Source organism: Mixophyes fleayi, chromosome 10, assembly GCF_038048845.1.
Source record: "Mixophyes fleayi isolate aMixFle1 chromosome 10, aMixFle1.hap1, whole genome shotgun sequence".
In the NCBI taxonomy this organism is placed as follows: Eukaryota; Metazoa; Chordata; class Amphibia; order Anura; family Limnodynastidae; genus Mixophyes; species Mixophyes fleayi.
The window spans coordinates 35,931,313-35,951,690 of record NC_134411.1 but is presented as its reverse complement, the minus strand read 5'-3'; the positions used below and the strand labels follow the sequence as shown (position 1 = coordinate 35,951,690).

General features: G+C 44.1%; 1 protein-coding gene across 1 annotated transcript in view; it reads left to right on the top strand.

Moving 5' to 3' along the window:
* Positions 1-20,066, top strand: part of ANO5 (anoctamin 5) — a 112,443-nt gene extending 92,377 nt beyond the window's left edge. Inside the window, exons 13-23 of the mRNA XM_075188686.1 lie at positions 396-547; positions 4,235-4,315; positions 4,993-5,067; positions 8,187-8,409; positions 10,609-10,778; positions 11,321-11,418; positions 11,799-11,929; positions 12,877-13,082; positions 13,284-13,465; positions 14,658-14,763; positions 15,818-20,066. Of these exons, the coding sequence (XP_075044787.1) occupies positions 396-547; positions 4,235-4,315; positions 4,993-5,067; positions 8,187-8,409; positions 10,609-10,778; positions 11,321-11,418; positions 11,799-11,929; positions 12,877-13,082; positions 13,284-13,465; positions 14,658-14,763; positions 15,818-16,042 (1,649 nt within the window). The 3' untranslated portion in view covers positions 16,043-20,066. The remainder of the gene's footprint in view (positions 1-395; positions 548-4,234; positions 4,316-4,992; positions 5,068-8,186; positions 8,410-10,608; positions 10,779-11,320; positions 11,419-11,798; positions 11,930-12,876; positions 13,083-13,283; positions 13,466-14,657; positions 14,764-15,817) is intronic.
* The last annotated feature ends 312 nt before the right edge of the window (positions 20,067-20,378 follow it).

The window sequence follows — 20,378 nt, the reverse complement described above, 5'->3', positions numbered from 1 at the left end:
GAATGCACATCTCCACGCATGTGGCCAAGTTCCTCAGCGATTCGGCAGCTAGTTCTAGAGGACTATTGTGGAATGTATGAGTGTGGTTCCTTCTCTGAGTGATATTTGTAGGGGTCACCTTCACTCAGGGTTTGTCTCATTACAGAGCTTACATTCTAAGGGGAAGAGGGCACAACTGAAACAAGAGGAGCGAGTGTGGCTCAGAGTGGAGATTGGGATAGTTGTGAGGGTGCATTAGTGGGAATAGTGTTATTGGAGATAAGGTCACCTCTAAAAAAACAAATGGGGTTTTAGAGACTGTCTAAAGATTTGAAGGCTGCGGGAAAGTCTGATTGGGTCTAGGTCCGGGTCCAGGTCCAGGTCTGGGGGTGCTCACTTACTGTTTGGCTTTGCAGTAACTTTGTTCCTGGAGTTTTGGAAGCGGAGGCAGGCCAGGCTGGAGTACGAATGGGACTTGGTCGATTTTGAAGAAGAACAACAGCAACTTCAACTGAGACCGGAATATGAAGCCAAATGTACTCGGAAGAAGAAAAATCCGGTGACTCAGGTAATGTCTGCGTTTCTGGAGAATGTCAAGTTGTGTCTGGTGAGGTGTACCTGTCGCCAACACGCACTGGAGGCAGCCATCTTGTGGGCTGTACCAATATTCATGAGAATGCAGCCTATCCAGTCACTAGGAACCAGTGACATCACTGAGAGGGCAGCCTATCCAGTCACTAGGAACCAGTGACATCACTGAGAATGCAGCCTATCCAGTCACTAGGAACCAGTGACATCACTGAGAGTGCAGCCTATCCAGTCACTAGGAACCAGTGACATCACTGAGAATGCAGCCTATCCAGTCACTAGGAGCCAGTGACATCACTGAGAGTGCAGCCTATCCAGTCATTAGGAGCCAGTGACATCACTGAGAGTGCAGCCTATCCATTCACTAGGGACCAGTGACATCACTGAGAGTGCAGCCTATCCAGTCACTAGGATCCAGTGACATCACTGAGAGTGCAGCCTATCCAGTCACTAGGAACCAGTGACATCACTGAGAGTGCAGCCTATCCAGTCACTAGGAACCAGTGACATCACTGAGAGTGCAGCCTATCCAGTCACTAGGAACCAGTGACATCACTGAGAGTGCAGCCTATCCAGTCACTAGGAACCAGTGACATCACTGAGAGTGCAGCCTATCCAGTCACTAGGAACCAGTGACATCACTGAGAGTGCAGCCTATCCAGTCACTAGGAGCCAGTGACATCACTGAGAGTGCAGCCTATCCAGTCACTAGGAGCCAGTGACATCACTGAGAGTGCAGCCTATCCATTCACTAGGAACCAGTGACATCACTGAGAGTGCAGCCTATCCAGTCACTAGGAACCAGTGACATCACTGAGAGTGCAGCCTATCCAGTCACTAGGAACCAGTGACATCACTGAGAGTGCAGCCTATCCAGTCACTAGGAACCAGTGACATCACTGAGAGTGCAGCCTATCCATTCACTAGGGACCAGTGACATCACTGAGAGTGCAGCCTATCCATTCACTAGGGACCAGTGACATCACTGAGAGTGCAGCCTATCCAGTCACTAGGAACCAGTGACATCACTGAGAGTGCAGCCTATCCAGTCACTAGGAACCAGTGACATCACTGAGAGTGCAGCCTATCCAGTCACTAGGAACCAGTGACATCACTGAGAGTGCAGCCTATCCAGTCACTAGGAGCCAGTGACATCACTGAGAGTGCAGCCTATCCAGTCACTAGGAGCCAGTGACATCACTGAGAGTGCAGCCTATCCAGTCACTAGGAGCCAGTGACATCACTGAGAGTGCAGCCTATCCAGTCACTAGGAGCCAGTGACATCACTGAGAGTGCAGCCTATCCAGTCACTAGGAGCCAGTGACATCACTGAGAGTGCAGCCTATCCATTCACTAGAAACCAGTGACATCACTGAGAATGCAGCCTATCCAGTCACTAGGAACCAGTGACATCACTGAGAGTGCAGCCTATCCAGTCACTAGGAACCAGTGACATCACTGAGAGTGCAGCCTATCCAGTCACTAGGAACCAGTGACATCACTGAGAATGCAGCCTATCCAGTCACTAGGAACCAGTGACCTCACTGAGAGTGCAGCCTATCCAGTCACTAGGAACCAGTGAAGGTTCGTGCTTCAGTGAGGTCACTGGTCCAAATAAATCAATACACCAGTTTCTCATGAATATTCATTCAACCCACAAAATGTCTGCCTCCGCTCTGTGTAGCTCGTCAGTGCTCATTAAAGGGCTACAAAATGTAAAATATTTTCTCATTTATCCAGTATAGAAAGAGGTTTTCTAACAGCTTGCAGACACTAAGGGGGTATTCAATTGTTTCTTTTAACGCGCTAAAAAAAAACAAAAACGAGCGCTCTAAAAATATTACCGTTAATACGGTAATTACTCGCTAAATTTCATCTCGCAGCTCCCTGAGCAGCGAGCTGAAATTCAGCCCGCTGGCAGCGAGTAAGTACCGTATTAACTGTTTACGCGCGCAAAATATCCGTATAATATGAAGTTTTTTTCGAGCGCTCGTTTTTTTTGTTTTAGCGCGTTAAAAGAAACAATTGAATACCCCCCATAGGGGTATATTTGCTAAATTGTGGGTTTGAAAAAGTGGAGTTGGTTGCTATAGGCAACATCTCCACTTTTTCAAACCTGCAGTTTAGTAAATATACCCCTAAGTCTGGTGTGCATAGGACAAATATTTCCCCATGCATATATCCTTAGGTTTTAAGTTCCTGTAAAGTTTGAAGGTATGTTTCTGAATGTCACAGGATTTTATTGGTCCGTTAATACCTCTAGGCCTTGGTCTTTCTAATGAGCGGAGATCAGTCAGTCTCCTCCTTCCTATGTCATGGATAATGCCAGTGAGGCATGATGTAGACATTAGCCGGGGACATTAGTTCGATCCTCAGTTTTCATTAGCGTGGCTGGCAGCAGTGACGAGGTTCTGATTGTCGTTCGTTTATTCACTTTAGTTTCTTGTAAAAAATCCCAGAACAATATCGGACTTAGGATGAAGCTATAACTCTCGTCCTGAGTTCTGTTGCTTTGATTCGACCCTACTGGGGAAGACCTGGACGACTAATCGCCATAAACCACCTTCGGAATGTATCCATGACCTCTACGGTCGACTGACCAAAATTACATGAACTGGATAATGCTGACATTATCCACTTTTCTAAAAAGAAAAAAGAAAAATCTTCTATTACATGAGCAGAGGAACAGGGACTAAGCATAGAGCTCATGACCTGAGGAATGGAAGCCCCTGGCTACATCGTAATAAGTACTCTGTAGCAGCGTGGCATTCCGGCCTATAGAGGGCGCCCCAGAGTAGCATGCGAGCCTATCATGTGATCCCTTTTGAGTATACTCGCTCTGAGATGTTGTCCTGGAGTATGCCAGTTGCTGCACATCTGATCTGCCGAATAACCCACCCCAAAATATTTCCCTAATGTGTTTTAGGTTTGGCGGCCATTTATTGTCACATGAGATTCATATTCCACGGGGCGGATTCAACGCAACGTCAGGTCCCACTTCTGGGTATTTGGGTATTCGGAACATCGCTTATTTCAAAGTCAGTGATTTTTCGGGTATCAAAAAATCTCACAAGTTTACAAAGAGACTCATAATTGAGACTAATAACTGAATTCCCCCCATGTATGTTAAAGTTACAGTTGTTACCATGGTAACTTTTATTGACTTTATTAATCTTCTTTTTCAGGTTCCTTGATATGTTTTCATAGTATTTTTTAAAAAATTATTATTTTATTTTTAGCCATGTTTCAACTTTGTTTTTTAACCAACTTGTGAAATGTATTAATAAGGAGACGTAATGTGAATTTTTATTTTATATATTGTTTTCCGCATTATCCATATATGTGATGTATTAAAGTGTACCCAGGCAGCCATTTTGTGGGTCGGACCATTAGTCAGCTAAATCCAGCTCACTAGGCGCCGTCAGCCTGGTGGAGGGACGGCGAGGGGTTGGCGACGCCCCCAGTCCCTAACAAATTGATTGGCTGCATTCTACTGAAAATCGGATCCACCCACAAAATGGCCGCCCCCCCCCCCACTGTGTACCGGCGACGGGTACATGCCTATAACCTGTTTTTTTTTCAATGTTCTTTTTTTTCCGTTCTCCATGGACCGCTCTCTGACCTGTTGTTCTGGTTTGTGACACATTCAGCCTTTCTACATTTGTAGGAAATAGAACTGGTTTTTAAGCGAAGTCCTGCAAATATCTGTGGGGAAATATTTCTGTGCTGGATGTCCATTGTATTCTGGGTAAGAAGAGTGACTGAGACGTCGGCCACTCCACAGCCAAAACTAACCGGATTAACTGTCTCTGTGGGTTTTGCTACAAGAGTGAGGAGGGTTTTCTGGAGTGTTTCTCGTGCGTCGTCGCTGTGTGGAAGGGTAAAGGGACGCTTTGGGAACCATCCTGAGACGCTAAAACATTTAATGTACTATAAATCAGGTCTTTGTGCCTAAGATATTGCGATCTGGATAGAGAGACTTACACAGATAGAATTGGTATAGAAACACTGCCATCTGTAGGCTGCAACATGGTACTACACTCAATTGATAATCTTTATAGCGCCACTCTTAACTTTTGAAAGAGATTACATGCAGCGTATTTTACAGAGGACTTGACACCTTGAGGGCAGTTGGGTTTTTCTTTTGGCATGTACGTGGGTTCAGGAAAGGGGATATCCACCTGGGCGAGGATTTAGCCAGTAGAGTGAGTGGCATGCTATACAGCCAGTACTTCTTCCTATAAGGAGTACTGGCGTTTGACCAGGAGGAGGCGGGGCTTGAGTCAATGAGCGGATTAGGCTCCAGGATGGTTTCTCCACTCCCGCTACTTCCACACAGCGCCTGCCCACGTCCTGTATTCTCCTTTTGTGGTGAGCATCTTTACCTGATGGTGAATTGTGGCCTTGCTTGCTTGCTTATTTCAGGAAATGGAGCCTTACTTGCCCTTAACTAGCAAGGCCGCCCGGTTCTGCTTCTCAGGAACCACGGTGCTATTCTGGGTGAGCAATCTTATTTTTACCTCCTAATACCTTCCTAACATCTGTCCGTGGTGTTGTGGTTCTGCGTGGAGTCCTGTCTGCTTTTTCACGCGTTTCTGTGATAAATTCACTGTATGTACACCAATCACAACTCCGTTCTGGTAACCTGGGTTCAACAAATGCACAGATGTCATAAGCCCCCTGCTCGGGCGTTGGGCAATATTATATTTTACAGGAGACCGACCTGTGGCCCGTGTGCTCCGTGTCCACGTATTGAATTGGCTGTAGTCAATGTCTGTACATTGTCAATTTTACATAAACAATATTTTAAACATGATTTTGGGGGCTTGTCTGGTTTGCCATAAGAGGACCTGGAGAGTACATTAAAGAAGCTCTAACCCCAATAAGTATATTTGCTTGATATAAGGAACAATAGATAGTTGACAATTCTACACTCCTCCCCAGTGGCTCTGGTCGAAACGCATTGCACTAATTTTTTCCCGGAAGACTTGTAGACTGACCATCCAATCGCCTGCTTTTACTCCTGCGACTGGTGTGGTGAAGGTCACTGCGGGTGGATTAGGGGCAAGAAAGAAAGATTTTGGGGAGGGAGAGGAAACAAGTTGTAGACCAGGAGGTGAGGAGCTGCCCTTAGGATTGGGCCCCCTGTGGTGAGGGCCCACCTTGCCTAATAGGATGAAAGCCTTAATATTATGCAATGCTGGTTTGAAGCAGTCGGGAAGATTTCTCTTCTGTTGTTTTTTTTTTACCTTTTATTATTTAAGTACTCTGCGATGACTACGCCCCTAATAACTCTCTACCCCACCCCAATGGTGGTATACCCACCCCTTGCAGTTAATACAGAAGATCTGACTTTTGTTTAGCCCGGGTGCCAGTATGGAGTGTTTTTTTTATTCCACTTGACAATATATTAGAATGTGTTTGTTTGCTTAAAAATGATATCAAATTTTAACCAAATATAATATTGTTGTAATTTTTCAATAAATCCCAAAACAGTGACATTAATTTGGATGAATTATTTGCGGAGTGTATGATTGTACCGGTCTACATCTGATATTGATATCACACGGAGGGGTGCAAGTATTTTGTTTTCTATTATAGTGGTTACCCGGCATCAGATGACTTATTATTGGTTTGCACAGATCTTCTTGCAACTTACCAAAATGTTTATTTAGTTTATTTTTGTTTCTTCCTTCTATGTGTGTGATGGGGGGGAGGGAGGTGTATATGATGGGGGGGAGGGAGGTGTATATGATGGGGAGGAAGGGGGGGGTGTATGTGATGGGGAGGAAGGGGGGGGTGTATGTGATGGGGGAAGGGGGGGGTGTATGTGATGGGGGGAAGGGGGGGGTGTATGTGATGGGGGGGAGGGGGGAGGTGTATGTGATGGGGGGGAGGTGTATGTGATGGGGGGAGGGGGGAGGTGTATGTGATGGGGGGGAGGGGGGAGGTGTATGTGATGGGGGGGAGGGGGGTGTATGTGATGGGGGGAAGGGGGGGTGTATGTGATGGGGGAGGGGTGTGTGTGATGGGAGGGAGGGAGGGTATGCGATGGGGGGAAGGGGGTGTATGTGATGGGGGGGAAGGAGGGTGTATGTGATGGGAGGGGTGTGTGTGATGGGGAGGGAGGGAGGGTATGCGATGGGGGGGAAGGAGGGTGTATGTGATGGGGGGAAGGGGGGGTGTATGTGATGGGGGGAAGGAGGGTGTATGTGATGGGGGGAAGGGGGGGTGTATGTGATGGGGGAGGGGTGTGTGTGATGGGAGGGAGGGAGGGTATGCGATGGGGGGGAAGGGGGTGTATGCGATGGGGGGGAAGGAGGGTGTATGTGATGGGAGGGGTGTGTGTGATGGGGAGGGAGGGAGGGTATGCGATGGGGGGGAAGGAGGGTGTATGTGATGGGGGGGAAGGAGGGTGTATGTGATGGGGGGGAAGGAGGGTGTATGTGATGGGAGGGGTGTGTGTGATGGGGAGGGGTGTGTGTGATGGGAGGGGGGGTATGCGATGGGGGGAAGGAGGGTGTATGCGATGGGGGGAAGGAGGGTGTATGTGATTGGGGTAAGGAGGGTGTATGTGATGGGGGAAGGGGGGGTGTATGTGATGGGGGGGGTGTATGTGATGGGGGAGGGGTGTGTGCGATGGGGGGGAAGGAGGGTGTATGCGATGGGGGGAAGGAGGGTGTATGCGATGGGGGGAAGGAGGGTGTATGTGATGGGGGAAGGGGGGGTGTATGTGATGGGGGGGGTGTATGTGATGGGGGAGGGGTGTGTGCGATGGGGGGAAGGAGGGTGTATGCGATGGGGGGAAGGAGGGTGTATGCGATGGGGGGAAGGAGGGTGTATGCGATGGGGGGGAAGGAGGGTGTATGTGATGGGGGGGGAAGGAGGGTGTATGTGATGGGGGGGAAGGAGGGTGTATGTGATGGGGGGTGTATGTGATGGGCATGTGGGGTGTTCTAAAGGCCATGTAATGAGGGCTGCCTGGCATGTGGCACAGTATTGGCGTACGTGTGAGATCGGCTTGTGAGTGAGTGCATGTGGAAACACTTAGTACCACGTCGGGGTATGAAGGCATCTGGTAGACTTTTGGAACAAGTGTGAGGTCTTGGTGGCATGTGGTGGTGGTTTGGAGTTTGTGGCAGTGTAGGATGAATGATGATTGTGTGGCGAGGTAGTTATTGGGGAGTCCTTGAAATTAAGGGTAACATGCCGGCAATGAAGTATCTTTGGCTAAAAACAGAATTCGGCACAGCACTGTATTCAGGTTGCATGAAGACCTCTGCCAAACCAGCTAATTAAAGTTATCTGGAGGTGGAAAACTGCTTCAGTGGAACTAGATATATTGATCTTTAAATTTGTACCGTCCAAAACTGCACCCTGCTGTGTCCACACTGTCCCTCGGACCGATATATAGTGATATTACACAGAGCTTTTCATACTGACTCCCAATAGCCAATAGGTGAATTTCTTCTGACGTGAATGATTTATTCACATTATACAGTCTGGTTTCTACACTTTAGTGCACTTTTGCCCCGTAACACAATGTTAGTTAATATCCTCCTCTATCTGCTACGTTCTCTATGCACCGACTATAATGTTGTGACTTGTGTCCTCTCTAGATCGCGCTGATCATAGCCAGTATGATCGCGGTTATAGTGTACCGACTGGCTGTCTATGCCGCGTTTGCCAGTGTTATGGAAAACAACCACACCCTGGAGCCTATAAGCGGGTTACTCACCCCGCAGTTGGCCACCTCTGTGACTGCTTCCTGTCTGAACTTCATCATGATCATGATCCTGAACTTCTTGTATGAACGGGTGGCTATCTGGATTACTGACATGGGTAAGATCGCCGAAAGCGATGCCTGGGTACAGAGTCTGGTACTGCCGTTGAAAATGACAATGAACGTAAAAATATAATTCTTATTAACATTTATTTATATAGCGACAGCATGTTCCGTAGGGCTTCACAATTGGGAACACACACACCGTAATAAAACAATACTGTGTCATGCAGACAGAGAGGTAAGAGGGCCTTGTCTGCAAGCTTACAATCTATGGGACAATGGGAGTTTGATACATGAGGGGTAAGTGCTACGTATTCAGATTGGTGCAGCCAAACTGCAAAGGTAAAAAGTGTTTAGTGGACTGTGTGATCAATTACACAGCGATGTTGGTCAGAGGGTTGTTTGACTATAGAAGTAGAATAATTGTAAGTTTTTCATGAACCGTGTAGAATGGGGATCATCAAAGACAATATTTTAGGGAGGTTAAGAGGGTGGTTGAGGAATTTAATAAGCTTACTGAAAGAGGTGAGTTTTCAGAGAACAACTGAAGTTTGGAGGCTAGGATGCAGTGTTGATGCAGATTTTTGACAGGGCGGAAGGGTCAAGTTGGGAGATATTGAGACCAATGAAGAGATGTATGCTGGTACGGAAATGTTAATATGTTAGTAGTGGTATCTTCTATTGGATACGATAATGTACAGACAGGCAGCCAGTGTAGGGACTGACATAGCGAAGTAGCAGTACGAGTTGTGAGGAAGATCAGTCTAGCCGCTGATTAGTAGATTGTAGGGGTGCGAGTCTGGTTAGGGGGAAGACCAGTAAGCAGAAGAATTGCAATAGTTAAATAAGCAGTCCTGAAACTCCTTCCCGTTAACTGAGCAGCCTATCACCTGAAGGAGAAAACTTGGGCAAGCCTTTACCGAGATCAGCCGGACCAACTTGGATAACGTCACATATTATGGTTGTAAGGCTGCTTTGTAGAGCAGAATTGTGGTTGTAAAGTGATCATTGTTCCTGAGGGAGGAGAGTTCATGTTGTTTATGTAGCACCAGCATATTCCGTATCACTGTACAGAATTCTAACTTCCCTACTGTATACACGCATCTATTGAAATCAATCTCATCACGATCAGCATGTTAATTTATGTAAGGAAGATCTCCTCCAATTTGGCTATTAACTTGTGGACAATTTGTGCAGTAACCCCATCGTCGGAAGGTAGCAGGACCCGTTTGGACCCAGTATAAGTATTTAGAAGCTCGTGGCCATTATTGACAAGTTTCCAGAATTGGGAATGTTCAGTCTGTAGTTGTGGAAGTCCAGGAATTTGTCACTATCTCGGAGGCCTCTGTAGTCTGCGGCCTCACACATGTTAGGACAAGGTCATACGTATATTATCTGTTACACTCGTGTGAAGGTTTAATAACCATCTGCTACATTTTATCTTCCGCTAAGATTTAGCCACACGTGTGTCAGAATGTGTAAGAGGGTAAAAGATTGCAGCTTGTACTTCCAGGAGTTAGTGTGTGTCATTTATTTATTTATATAGCGCCACTAATTCCGCAGCGCTGTACAGAGAACTCGCTCACATCAGTCCCTGCCCCATTGAGATCTCTGCAAACATTCTGTGACGGAACTCTGTCACCAAGGCATTCTGTGACGGAACTCTGTCACCAAGGCATTCTGTGACGGAACTCTGTCACCAAGGCATTCTGTGATCATATTAAAGCACCTGGATCTCGGCCAAGTGCTTTTAAATAAATCAAGGTGGAGGTGACTTCTAGTATCTGTAATCATATACAATAGAGGGGTGTATTATTCCTTTATATTACACAAGTCTTCCTAATAGGCACTGAGCAGGTCTGTGCTAACTGTAGCTCTCCAGGTGTTGTGTAATATTGCCAAATAATAGAATAGCAGGCTATGCTGGGATTTGTAGTGCTACAACAGCTTGAGATCCACAGGTTGACCAGGTCTGCCCTAAAGTGATGACATCCAAACATTATACAGATTTTATTTAGTCATTTATAGAAATTATTACTTGTGTATTATTTAGTGTTCTGTAATAAAATGTTTCTTTACATAGAAGCTAATGTCAACATTTACAAATATAAAATATTTAAGCGCTTCCTAGTACTGGCTTTATATTTTAGATATGTAAATGGAATAATATAAGGCTTTTCTTTTATTGTTGCAATGTCCATGGATAATATATTATTTTATTTTTTTTGTATATTTTATTTATCTTTTTCCTTTAGAAATCCCGAGGACTCACCTGGAGTACGAGAACCGTCTCACCATGAAAATGTTCCTCTTTCAGTTCGTCAATTACTATTCCTCGTGTTTCTACGTGGCTTTCTTCAAGGGCAAGTTTGTGGGGTTCCCCGGGGAATACACCTACATGTTTAACCGCTGGCGTAACGAGGAGGTGAGTCATGTGACCGCGTGACATTCCCCCCCCCCCCCCCCCCCCCCCAATGTCTGCACAAATATATAATTAGTGACTGATGATGCTGAAAGTGTTTGCCAACAAGTTGGGAGGGACATTGTCATTGGATCCATCTGTCCTAGATAAATGAAATGTGAAAACGCAATACGGGAGACTTGCTGACGATGGGGCGAGCGGATATTACCACCATGTCCGGCTGAGCATATTGCCAGCCATAACAGTACGAATCTCCGATCATTTTTCTCTGCACCTCTTTGGCGTGTGAGGAAAAAAATGAGCGGAGATTTCTGCTATATTCTCTTATAATCGTACAGACAAAACCATCACCTAGATCAGTGTTGGCTAACCTGTGTCACTTCAGGTGTTGTGAAACTACAAGTCCCAGCATACCCTTCCTGCAGTAAGCTGCTATATATTGCCAAAGCATGCTGGGACTTGTAGTTTCACAACACCGGGAGTGTCACAGATTAGCTAACACTGACCTAGATGAAAGTCACTAATTCATATTATTATCACTTTAGTGTGATCCGGCTGGTTGCCTGATAGAACTCACCACTCAGCTCACAATCGTCATGGCTGGAAAGCAGATCTGGGGAAACATCCAAGAGGCCTTTGTCCCGTAAGTAAGATCTTTGTGTCTCTTAGTATAGAGTTTTAACATGGTGAAAATAAGCTGTTGGTCAGTAAATTTGTGTTGTAGTAAAACTGCCAAATTGAGTGGGTCATTTAAATGATAGGAGGATAAAGGACCAGGGTGTGGATTAAGTGCAAGCTCAGCAGCCCAGGTTATACATAAGAAGGGGCAGCGGGGAGCATGGCCGGCCATATAATGACAACCTATAGTTGTGTATCGTGGAGTAAGGGGTAGACGAGGGCATTGATGTGTGGAAGAGGAAAGTTGAGAAAAAAATGTAATCGCTTATTAATTAATTAATTTTTTTACTGCTTGTTTTTAAGTATCCTCCTTGTCCCTAACACTTTCACTGTCCTATATTAAAGGTGGATACTCAATTGGTGGAGGAGGAGAAAAACAACGAACAGCCCAGAGAACTTGTACAGCCGGTGGGAGCAGGACTACAACCTCCAGGTCTTCGGACCCTTGGGGCTCTTTTATGAGTATCTTGAAATGGGTAAGGCCTACAGCGGGGTAAGGCCTACAGCGCAGCAGAGATTGACACGTAAACCACAAGCGTCATTGTGACATAATACCAGGGTGACATTGCATTGCATTCTGTGAAAGTCACGTCCCTGTCTCATGGATTTCATGATTATCTGTGGTGTGTATGCTGTGCACCCTCATTGTGGCTTAGTCCCATCTTTTTGTCCCCTTTGACCCCGTCGTTTTTTTAAAGGGACCTGACCATCAATACAGACTGAAGCGATCAATAATGTGTTCAGTGGATTGAAATTTGCTGTCTTAATTTTTATTGTTGGAACTTTTGGATTTGTTAATGTTGCAACATGAATAACAGGAGGTACTCAGGATATTTTTTTAAGTATTAAACATGAAAACACTGTTGCACAATGAACCTTCAAAAAAAAAAAAAAAAAAAGTGGCCGTATTGGATGAGTGGCTAGATGACACTTCTGCGGCTAGTATCTAGGACAGGTCTAAGTCAGACTCTTCTGCTTTTATGTGGATTTTTTCGCATGAAAATTAGAAAACGTAGCAAACTGTTCCCATCGTCCCCCTTCTCATTCAGCCTAACACTAACTCATTTTGCAAATTTTGGATTAAGGGTGTAAAAAAAATTCCAATCCAGGCCTGCCAAACTGTGGCAAAAAATTGCTGTTTGTATAACTCACAAAATGTTCTTTTATATGTAAGAATCTTGTATCAAGTTTTTGTATCCCATTACAAAAAAATATATAAATCTCTGTAAACAAAAAATATTCCCTACTCACAGGGTTCTTTTCTGTCAAAGTATTATGTAAAACGCACAGGTAGAGGATGTATTCTACCCTCAGGCGTTACTGACCTCCTAAAACATGTCTTGTGTTTAAGCTGCATTTCAGTTTACATTCCCTAGAACAGTGATAGTCACCGACTAACCTGCACTTTGTTGTTCTGTTACAGTAATTCAGTTCGGGTTCATCACAATCTTCGTGGCCTCTTTCCCCCTGGCCCCGCTCCTCGCTCTGCTGAACAACATCCTGGAGATCCGCGTTGACTCGTGGAAGCTGACCACGCAGTTTAGGCGGTCTTTTGCTGCGAAGGCCCACAGCATCGGGGTGTGGCAGGAAATCCTGAATGGAATGGCCGTTCTGTCTGTCGTGACGAACGTGAGTACTCCCAACGGGACGCTAGTCCAGAGCCTATAATCTGTGCTTACAGCCTTATGCTTAATATAGAGCCAACACAGGGGGGTGCTGGCAAACAAAAACTTCTCCAACAGTGACACCTACAGGTACAATGCTGCATTACAGAAAATAATTTAATACCCACATTTATTTATTTTTTCAGTCCGTTGTCTTTTGTTTCAGGCTTTTATCGTCGCCTTCACTTCTGACATGATCCCCCGCCTGGTGTACTATTACGCCTACTCGGACAATGAGAAGTCCCCCATGTCTGGGTACATCAGTAGCAGCTTGGCCGAATTTAACGTCAGCGACTTTAAGGACATCAGCATGCCGTTGGAAAATGAAATGAACGTCACTCTTTGCAGGTCTGTAGTGCAGGGTTTATTCTTGTTTGTTTTTTTTTTCTTTAACTTATTATTGCTAAAATATATGTATATTAGGGTCTAGTGTTTATTTCTGTACATATGGTTGTACTTCATTTTGGGGGAAATATAAAATTTAGTGACTGTAAGGGGTCGTCACCATCAGTAAAAAACCGTAATGAATGCACAGAAAATATCTTACCCCATTCTTAGAAGAAACCTCCATCGTGCGATTTGGCTTTCACGCCTACACACGTGGGCTTACAGGCAGGGTCCGCATGCAACAAGGCACATAGCTCAAACACTATGGGGTGGATTCAGCTCAGCGCGAGGTTCCGCCGCACATCGCTTCTGTGTTCGCATGCGCATATTTCTGCCGTTTACGGTAAGAAATCTCAGCTGAATTGAATCTCCCCCGATTTAAATATGTCTGGGTTTTTATTAATTGCTTTGGAATATCTGTGCACAAGCCAAGTGTTCATCTACAAGATCCCTGAACGGCAGCTTCATCTCCTCTGATTATATCTCGCTGTATCGACCTCCCATAGTCTCTGAGCTATAGACAGGGCTGTCTGAAGTAGCAGTTAATGCATCGGCCAATCATCTTGTAGCACAGTGAGCGGATGGACCTGGGAATCTGAAAGAGTAAAGCTTCCAAAACAGAACTGAAATAAAAAAAAATTAACAGTAAAAATGTAGACTTTTGTGCAGTTGGATAACCATACGCTCCTTAAATGTATATCATTAGATACAAAGATAAATAGTGCACCATTTTGATTATACTTTCCAAAATCTGTTCCTTTTGGACACTAGCGGGTGAAGTTTATGAATTATTCACAATTAATGACAGGCCTGTGACCTATAGACATATTGGTAAGACTGCTTCAAAATGATCAGAACCTTTTCTGCAGGTGTAAAAAAAAACAAACAAAAAATTATGTTAAAGAGTCTAACCTGCCTACTTGTGAGCTGAAGATTTTAGCTAAGAGATATGATGTCAGTTTGAAAAGGTGCTAGTCTGGGCTTTTGCAAGCCCCTCCTCTTCTGTATTGATTGATCAGGTAGCAATTACTGATGGGGGAGATAACTTCTACATAAATAGGCTAAAAATTGCTCCTCAATTAAAGATCTTCCAAGTCTATGGCACCACCGGAAATCCATCGTCCTCTTACGCGGTTTGTCTTCAATCCTCCAGGTACAGAGATTATCGCTATCCTCCGGACCACGAGAAGAGATACTTACACACCATGCAGTTCTGGCATATATTAGCTGCCAAGATGGCCTTTATAATCATTATGGAGGTAGGTATACTTTCCTCGTACACAATGTTTGGCTTCTAGTGGTGCAGCCCCCGTTAGTCCTTACAAGATTAGATTGAACTCGACAGACTATGCGGCTTCAAGGAAACTCATCTATTGAGGCGTTATCACCGCCTATCCCGGCGGGTGAAATGTCCGAGTGACCGATTAGTAGAACCGACCTCCGTATTTTATAGCCCCGGTTAGAGTGGTCACCGAGCCTCCGGTCCCTGAGAGTTCAAAGACTACCGAGCTATTTTTTTAAATTTTTTATCAACATGGAAAGATCGTTGTCCATGACAATGTATTTCATTCGTTAAAGGATATGTCTGCCTCTTGTGGACACATCTTTTAAATTGGTGTGATCGTTCCTCTGAAAAAAGGATGAAGAACAGGTCAGTCCTGATGTCCATTGAGGTTCTGATCTAATAACTGATTTGTAATAAAGTGTTCTACTAGTAGGATAGTATTAGGTCTCTGCATTCTAAAGGATGTCAACTTGTGAGTAAAAGTGCTGATGTCCATCAAATATCCGCTTCCTGAGATCCCCGTTTCCACCAGATGACCGACTGCTGATGTCGGTCAGTTGTCATCTTCTAGAGATCCAATCTCTGACCTTTTTATATAGGGCTGTGTTTGTACCGTCTTTTAATTAACCCAAGGACTGTACATACTTTACTCTACGTATATAGTAGGGCAAAAATCTAGCTCTGGGACTTTTGTGGATGTCTTGCACGAAGCGAGGTAAAATGAGCACCACTTTGTACTTTTTGCTAGGGTTCCCCGAAAGTCACGTTCCTCTGCCCCCAATAAAAGATCAAGTAAACCTTTACACAATACATTTTCATTCCACCGTCTCAGTAATAACATTACCGCCCTTGAGCATCACTTTTCGTGATGGCATTGCTGATAATTATTAATTGCCAAAACACATAACCACGTCCCCGTTTAATCGCCACTTTATAATCGAGGAGGTAATGGGCAAATTATTTCTAAACCACGTGTGGCACAACTTGGCAAATTGTGAATTACGTATTTTATTTTGTTGTTTTTGCAGCATGTTGTGTTCATGGTCAAGTTCTTTGTGGCCTGGATGATTCCCGACGTCCCGTCCGAAGTGAAGGCCAGGGTCAAGCGTGAAAAGTATTTGACGCAAAAGATTCTCCACGAGTACGAGCTGTGCAAGCTGAAGCAGAAGCTGAGCGGGAGAGACAACTGCGCCGCGACGGCCAAGGAAGTCATCGCCACCGAGGGGAAGGTTCAGCTCTCCGCTGTCATGTAGCGCCTTCAGAACTGCACTTTGGGACACTTTACACTTCAAGCCATATAAAAAAAAAGCCACATTCTCCACGTAAATGTTATTACTCATTGGTGTAGCGGTAAAGATTGCAGAGAAAGTCAAATTACCGAACGGCTACTTTCAGTTATAGGGCTATTGTTTCATGCAAAGTCCCCGATGCTGCTTATAACTCACACTGCATTACCGAATTACCTACACTTTCCGGTCGGCTGGGCTGTATTATAAAGTAAAAGGGCCCTGAGGTGTGCCAGGGGCCACACAAGATCGTCTTCCGACCGCCCTACAAACTGCTAGACTTAAAGCCTTATGGTGGCTCAGATTTTGGCTTCTATTGATTTACAATTCAGGCACGTGAAGCCTTTTTAATATATGCGTATGAATAGTTTTATTCACCTCTAATTCTACAAATATTTCTCTCTCTGCCGGCACTTAATTTGCACTTCGACATACGGATGCTGGTAGAGATTGTGGTTCACGTTGACGATGATCACACCGAATGGGTTCAAATTTGGCAGAACTTTCCAAGATCCGGAAACAAATAAATATAGAGGCGTCCGAGTGTCTGCGGAATAGAATGTTATTTACTGTGTTGTGGAAATCTTCGTATCGTTGAACTATGCAGTGAATTTTAGTTAAAAATGTCTTGTTTTGATTATATATTAGGTTCTGTCCTAGGGCTATACCCTGTCCACTATAAGGACTTTGTTTACATACTGCATGCTGTAAAATTCATGAAACGGTCTAGCCGGTGACGGAACAGCACTCGGTAAGATCATAACCCGCAGATACAAAGACTTTCTGTTAATTAATTTGCTGCATTAATTATGTGAACACATTTAAAAATAGATTTTTAATGGCCTCTAAAGGCTTTGATGCCATATGTTGGTGATTTCTCAGGGAAGATCTCACTGTGTAGCGCCCGGTGATCTTATTATACCATTCTATGTGTCGGTTTAGCAGACAAGTCTAAATATTGTTTGAAATACGACTGACCTTTCCGAATCATTACTGATAGAGATGAACCACATAGCCACGGTCCTCCTCTCTGACTCAATGCGGCTCTGTTGCCACATCCGTATTTCGGCATCCTGTGGAGCCCATTGGAAGAGAAATGTGGTCACGGTGTGGTTTCGGCAAATCAATGGCCAATCATTGTGCTTTACCCAAGCCTACCTCTCAGAAGTGCTTTATTTTCTCTTGTGATAAATACATTTTATGAAGAAGTCCATAGTATTGACGGTTTATTTGCATGAGTAATTGCCGTGCACAAACGGTCATTATTTCTATTTAATATGACATTTTATTATTATTATTTTTTAGAACGATGATACTGATTTTTATTTTATTTTTTACGTTTATGGCTAGACTCCTATGTGTTACGTGCCTTGCGTTCAAACACAGTGTGGTTCTGTAACTACACACGTGTAATGTGTATGACAGGGGGATATTAATGTAAACTGTCCTATAGGTAACTCTGCAGTTAAGGTGTTACCCAAAGCAACCAATTGGATTCTGTCATTGTGTAGGGAAAGTTTAGACAAGAAGAGCAGACCTCGGATTGGTTGACGTGGGCTGTGCCACCTTGCGAATTCGTTTCCGGTAGAACCGTTTTCATAAACCCTCAGTCTATAAATGAGGAGCTTTGTGGACCTAGAATGAGACTGGTAATTTTTAAATAATAGTTGATGCTGAATTTTTAGGATTGCGATACCTTAAGATGAATGGCAAATAGACGTTAAGGCTTCGATAAACTCCCAAATCGTCCCAGTGGCCAGTGCAATGTTGTGTTAATCTAATCTATATATCTTCACGAAAATAATGACATCTGTAGTAACAGGTTAAAGCGTCTCCAGGCCATGGAGGCAGCCATTTTGTGTTGGCTCACCAAATCCATCACTGGTGTACTTTTTAGTTTCAGGGGTGTCTCCAATCCCTAATGGTGGCATATTAATGGCTGCAATTCATGTTTGACATCACTGTGTGTAGGTGACCGCTGCACTGTAATCCCTTGTTTTAAAATCTGATGTTCTGCATTAAATATCATTTCTTCCAGTTAGGCTTCATATCACTCGGCACCGTTTTAGTGACCTCCTTGTATAGTATCAGCTCCTGGTATCCATATAAAAGGAAGATCATGTAGCACCATAGATGTGACATAATTGCGTTCCCCCGATGACTGTGACACTCATCTGACAATTGTGCTATTCAGTATTTTGTCTATTTATTAAGATGTCCTGCACTTGAAATTATTTCGTTTTAAACCAACTTTATCTGCTTCAAACATGGTGTATAGCGCCTACATGTGGCGGCGTGGAGACTAGCAGCAGAATTTGGGAGTGTTCCTCTCACCCGTACTTAATCATGTGCCTGCCATTAATTTTGTGTAAATTTCTGAAACCTGTATTCTTAGTTAAACTCTCTATATGTAATTTCTGATGGGCCAGTGAGGGGCGATCTGTGTACAGTACCTGGTTAATGTGTGTTTACATTGGGCTTGTTGAGCCGCGCACCAGATGCAGCCATTTTGTGGGCTGTACCCATATACGGTCTATCCGTTTGCTGGGAACCAATGACCTCCTTGAGGCAGTGTCTAACTAACGTTCATTAGGCCTTGACATATTTTGTGAGGTGCTGGTTCCTAGTGAGCGGGAAATATTAATCCCTCTAACAAAATGTCTGCCTCCGCCGTGGATGACAGGAATATTCTAAAATGCTCTTTATGTGTTGTTCACTGGCTGCCAACGTTCGCTGTAAAGCTTTTCTCCTTGTTCAGGAATATAGACGTTTAGTGCAAACACTTAGGGATAGATTCACTCATGCGCTAATCAGCGGGTTTTCTGATTCGTGTGATAACCCCCCCTCCCCCCTCCCCATTTAGTTTTGGCTGCAGTGGCCTGTTAACCATTGCAAATCGCCAAAAAATATTGCAAAAATTCTAAAATGAACCATTACAGGGAAATAAAATGATACTGGACTATCTTTATTTCACATTAATACTCTAAATTCTGTATAATATCCCGCCGGCATTTTATTGCTCCTGTCACGCCAGAGAATGCCGTTATTACCGTCTTTATATTTAAGGGGGTTTTCTACTTTCCAATTACTATAGTTTTCTGATTTGCATACGCCCCTCATTACGCCACCTCTTGCACCTTTCACGAAAGACGTAACATTTTCTGTCGGGTTTCCTTTGTCTGTGCTTTTCAGCAAGATATTTACCTCATTCCACCATAGTCCTTTATGCCAACAGCCCTTAGACACGATGCCACTCAGCTCTGTGGATTGGATACAGTTGTCTATGCAGAGCAGCTTAGCTGCCTTGATGATATAAAGATGTTCGTGAAACACACGAGAGACTAGAAAGATAACTCAATGTGTTTAGTAAAAGTTGCAACAGGGCGTTTAGCCACTAGATCGTCAGCTGTTCAACCGAGAAATGTATGTTTTCTGTCTGCTCCTATTGTTGTTCACACTATATAGGTTTATTGAATGCCTATCCCCATGAACCATGTATTATAAGCTCTAATATATAAACATAGACTGTTATGGCAGATGCAGATACGGCAGCGGAGCCATCACCCACGCGCACACAGCGGAGGCGGCCATATTGTGAGGTGAACCCGTACTTCTAAGAAGGCAGCCTGTCCGTTCACTAGGAACTAGTGACATCACCATGGCACAGAATGTCCGCCCCCGCTGCGTGTATGCGCCCGCTTCCATTGAACACTGCGGCATCAATAGCTTCACCTTAAAGTGTAAATATCCGTAATAGATTTATTAAATTAAAAAATGAAGGGAAGACTCTTACAACGCTATCTTATTTTTTACTGATTTGATAATTTTATTCTGTGTTTCTATGTTGAATTTTAATCCGTGAGATAAACGGATTAGTGAATATTTTTGAAATGCCTGTTTTTAGTTTTTTGTTTTTATTACTTTTGTAAAACGATTTTGTTTTGTTTTACACTGTCTTATATGAAGAAAATAAATGTTCACTGTAAATGAAGTTTCTCTTTATTTTGTTTCATTAAACACCTCTGAACTGCAAAGTAAAGTATAGGGGTGGGGTACGATATACCGACGGTGAATATTTCGACACTTACTGCAGTACTACAAGCACCAGCATACCCATGGCTGCCCGGGGAATCGCAAAATGAACACTAGGTCCTGACTGCAGGAGCTCCCGCTACCTAATGAAAAAATGCCAGCCGCTAGGTCTATTTATAACCTTGTGGCTTAAGCTCTGACAGCGTGGAAAACCCCCAGGATATAAATAGGCATTTTTTCATTAGGTAGCGGGAGCTCCTGCAGTCAGGAC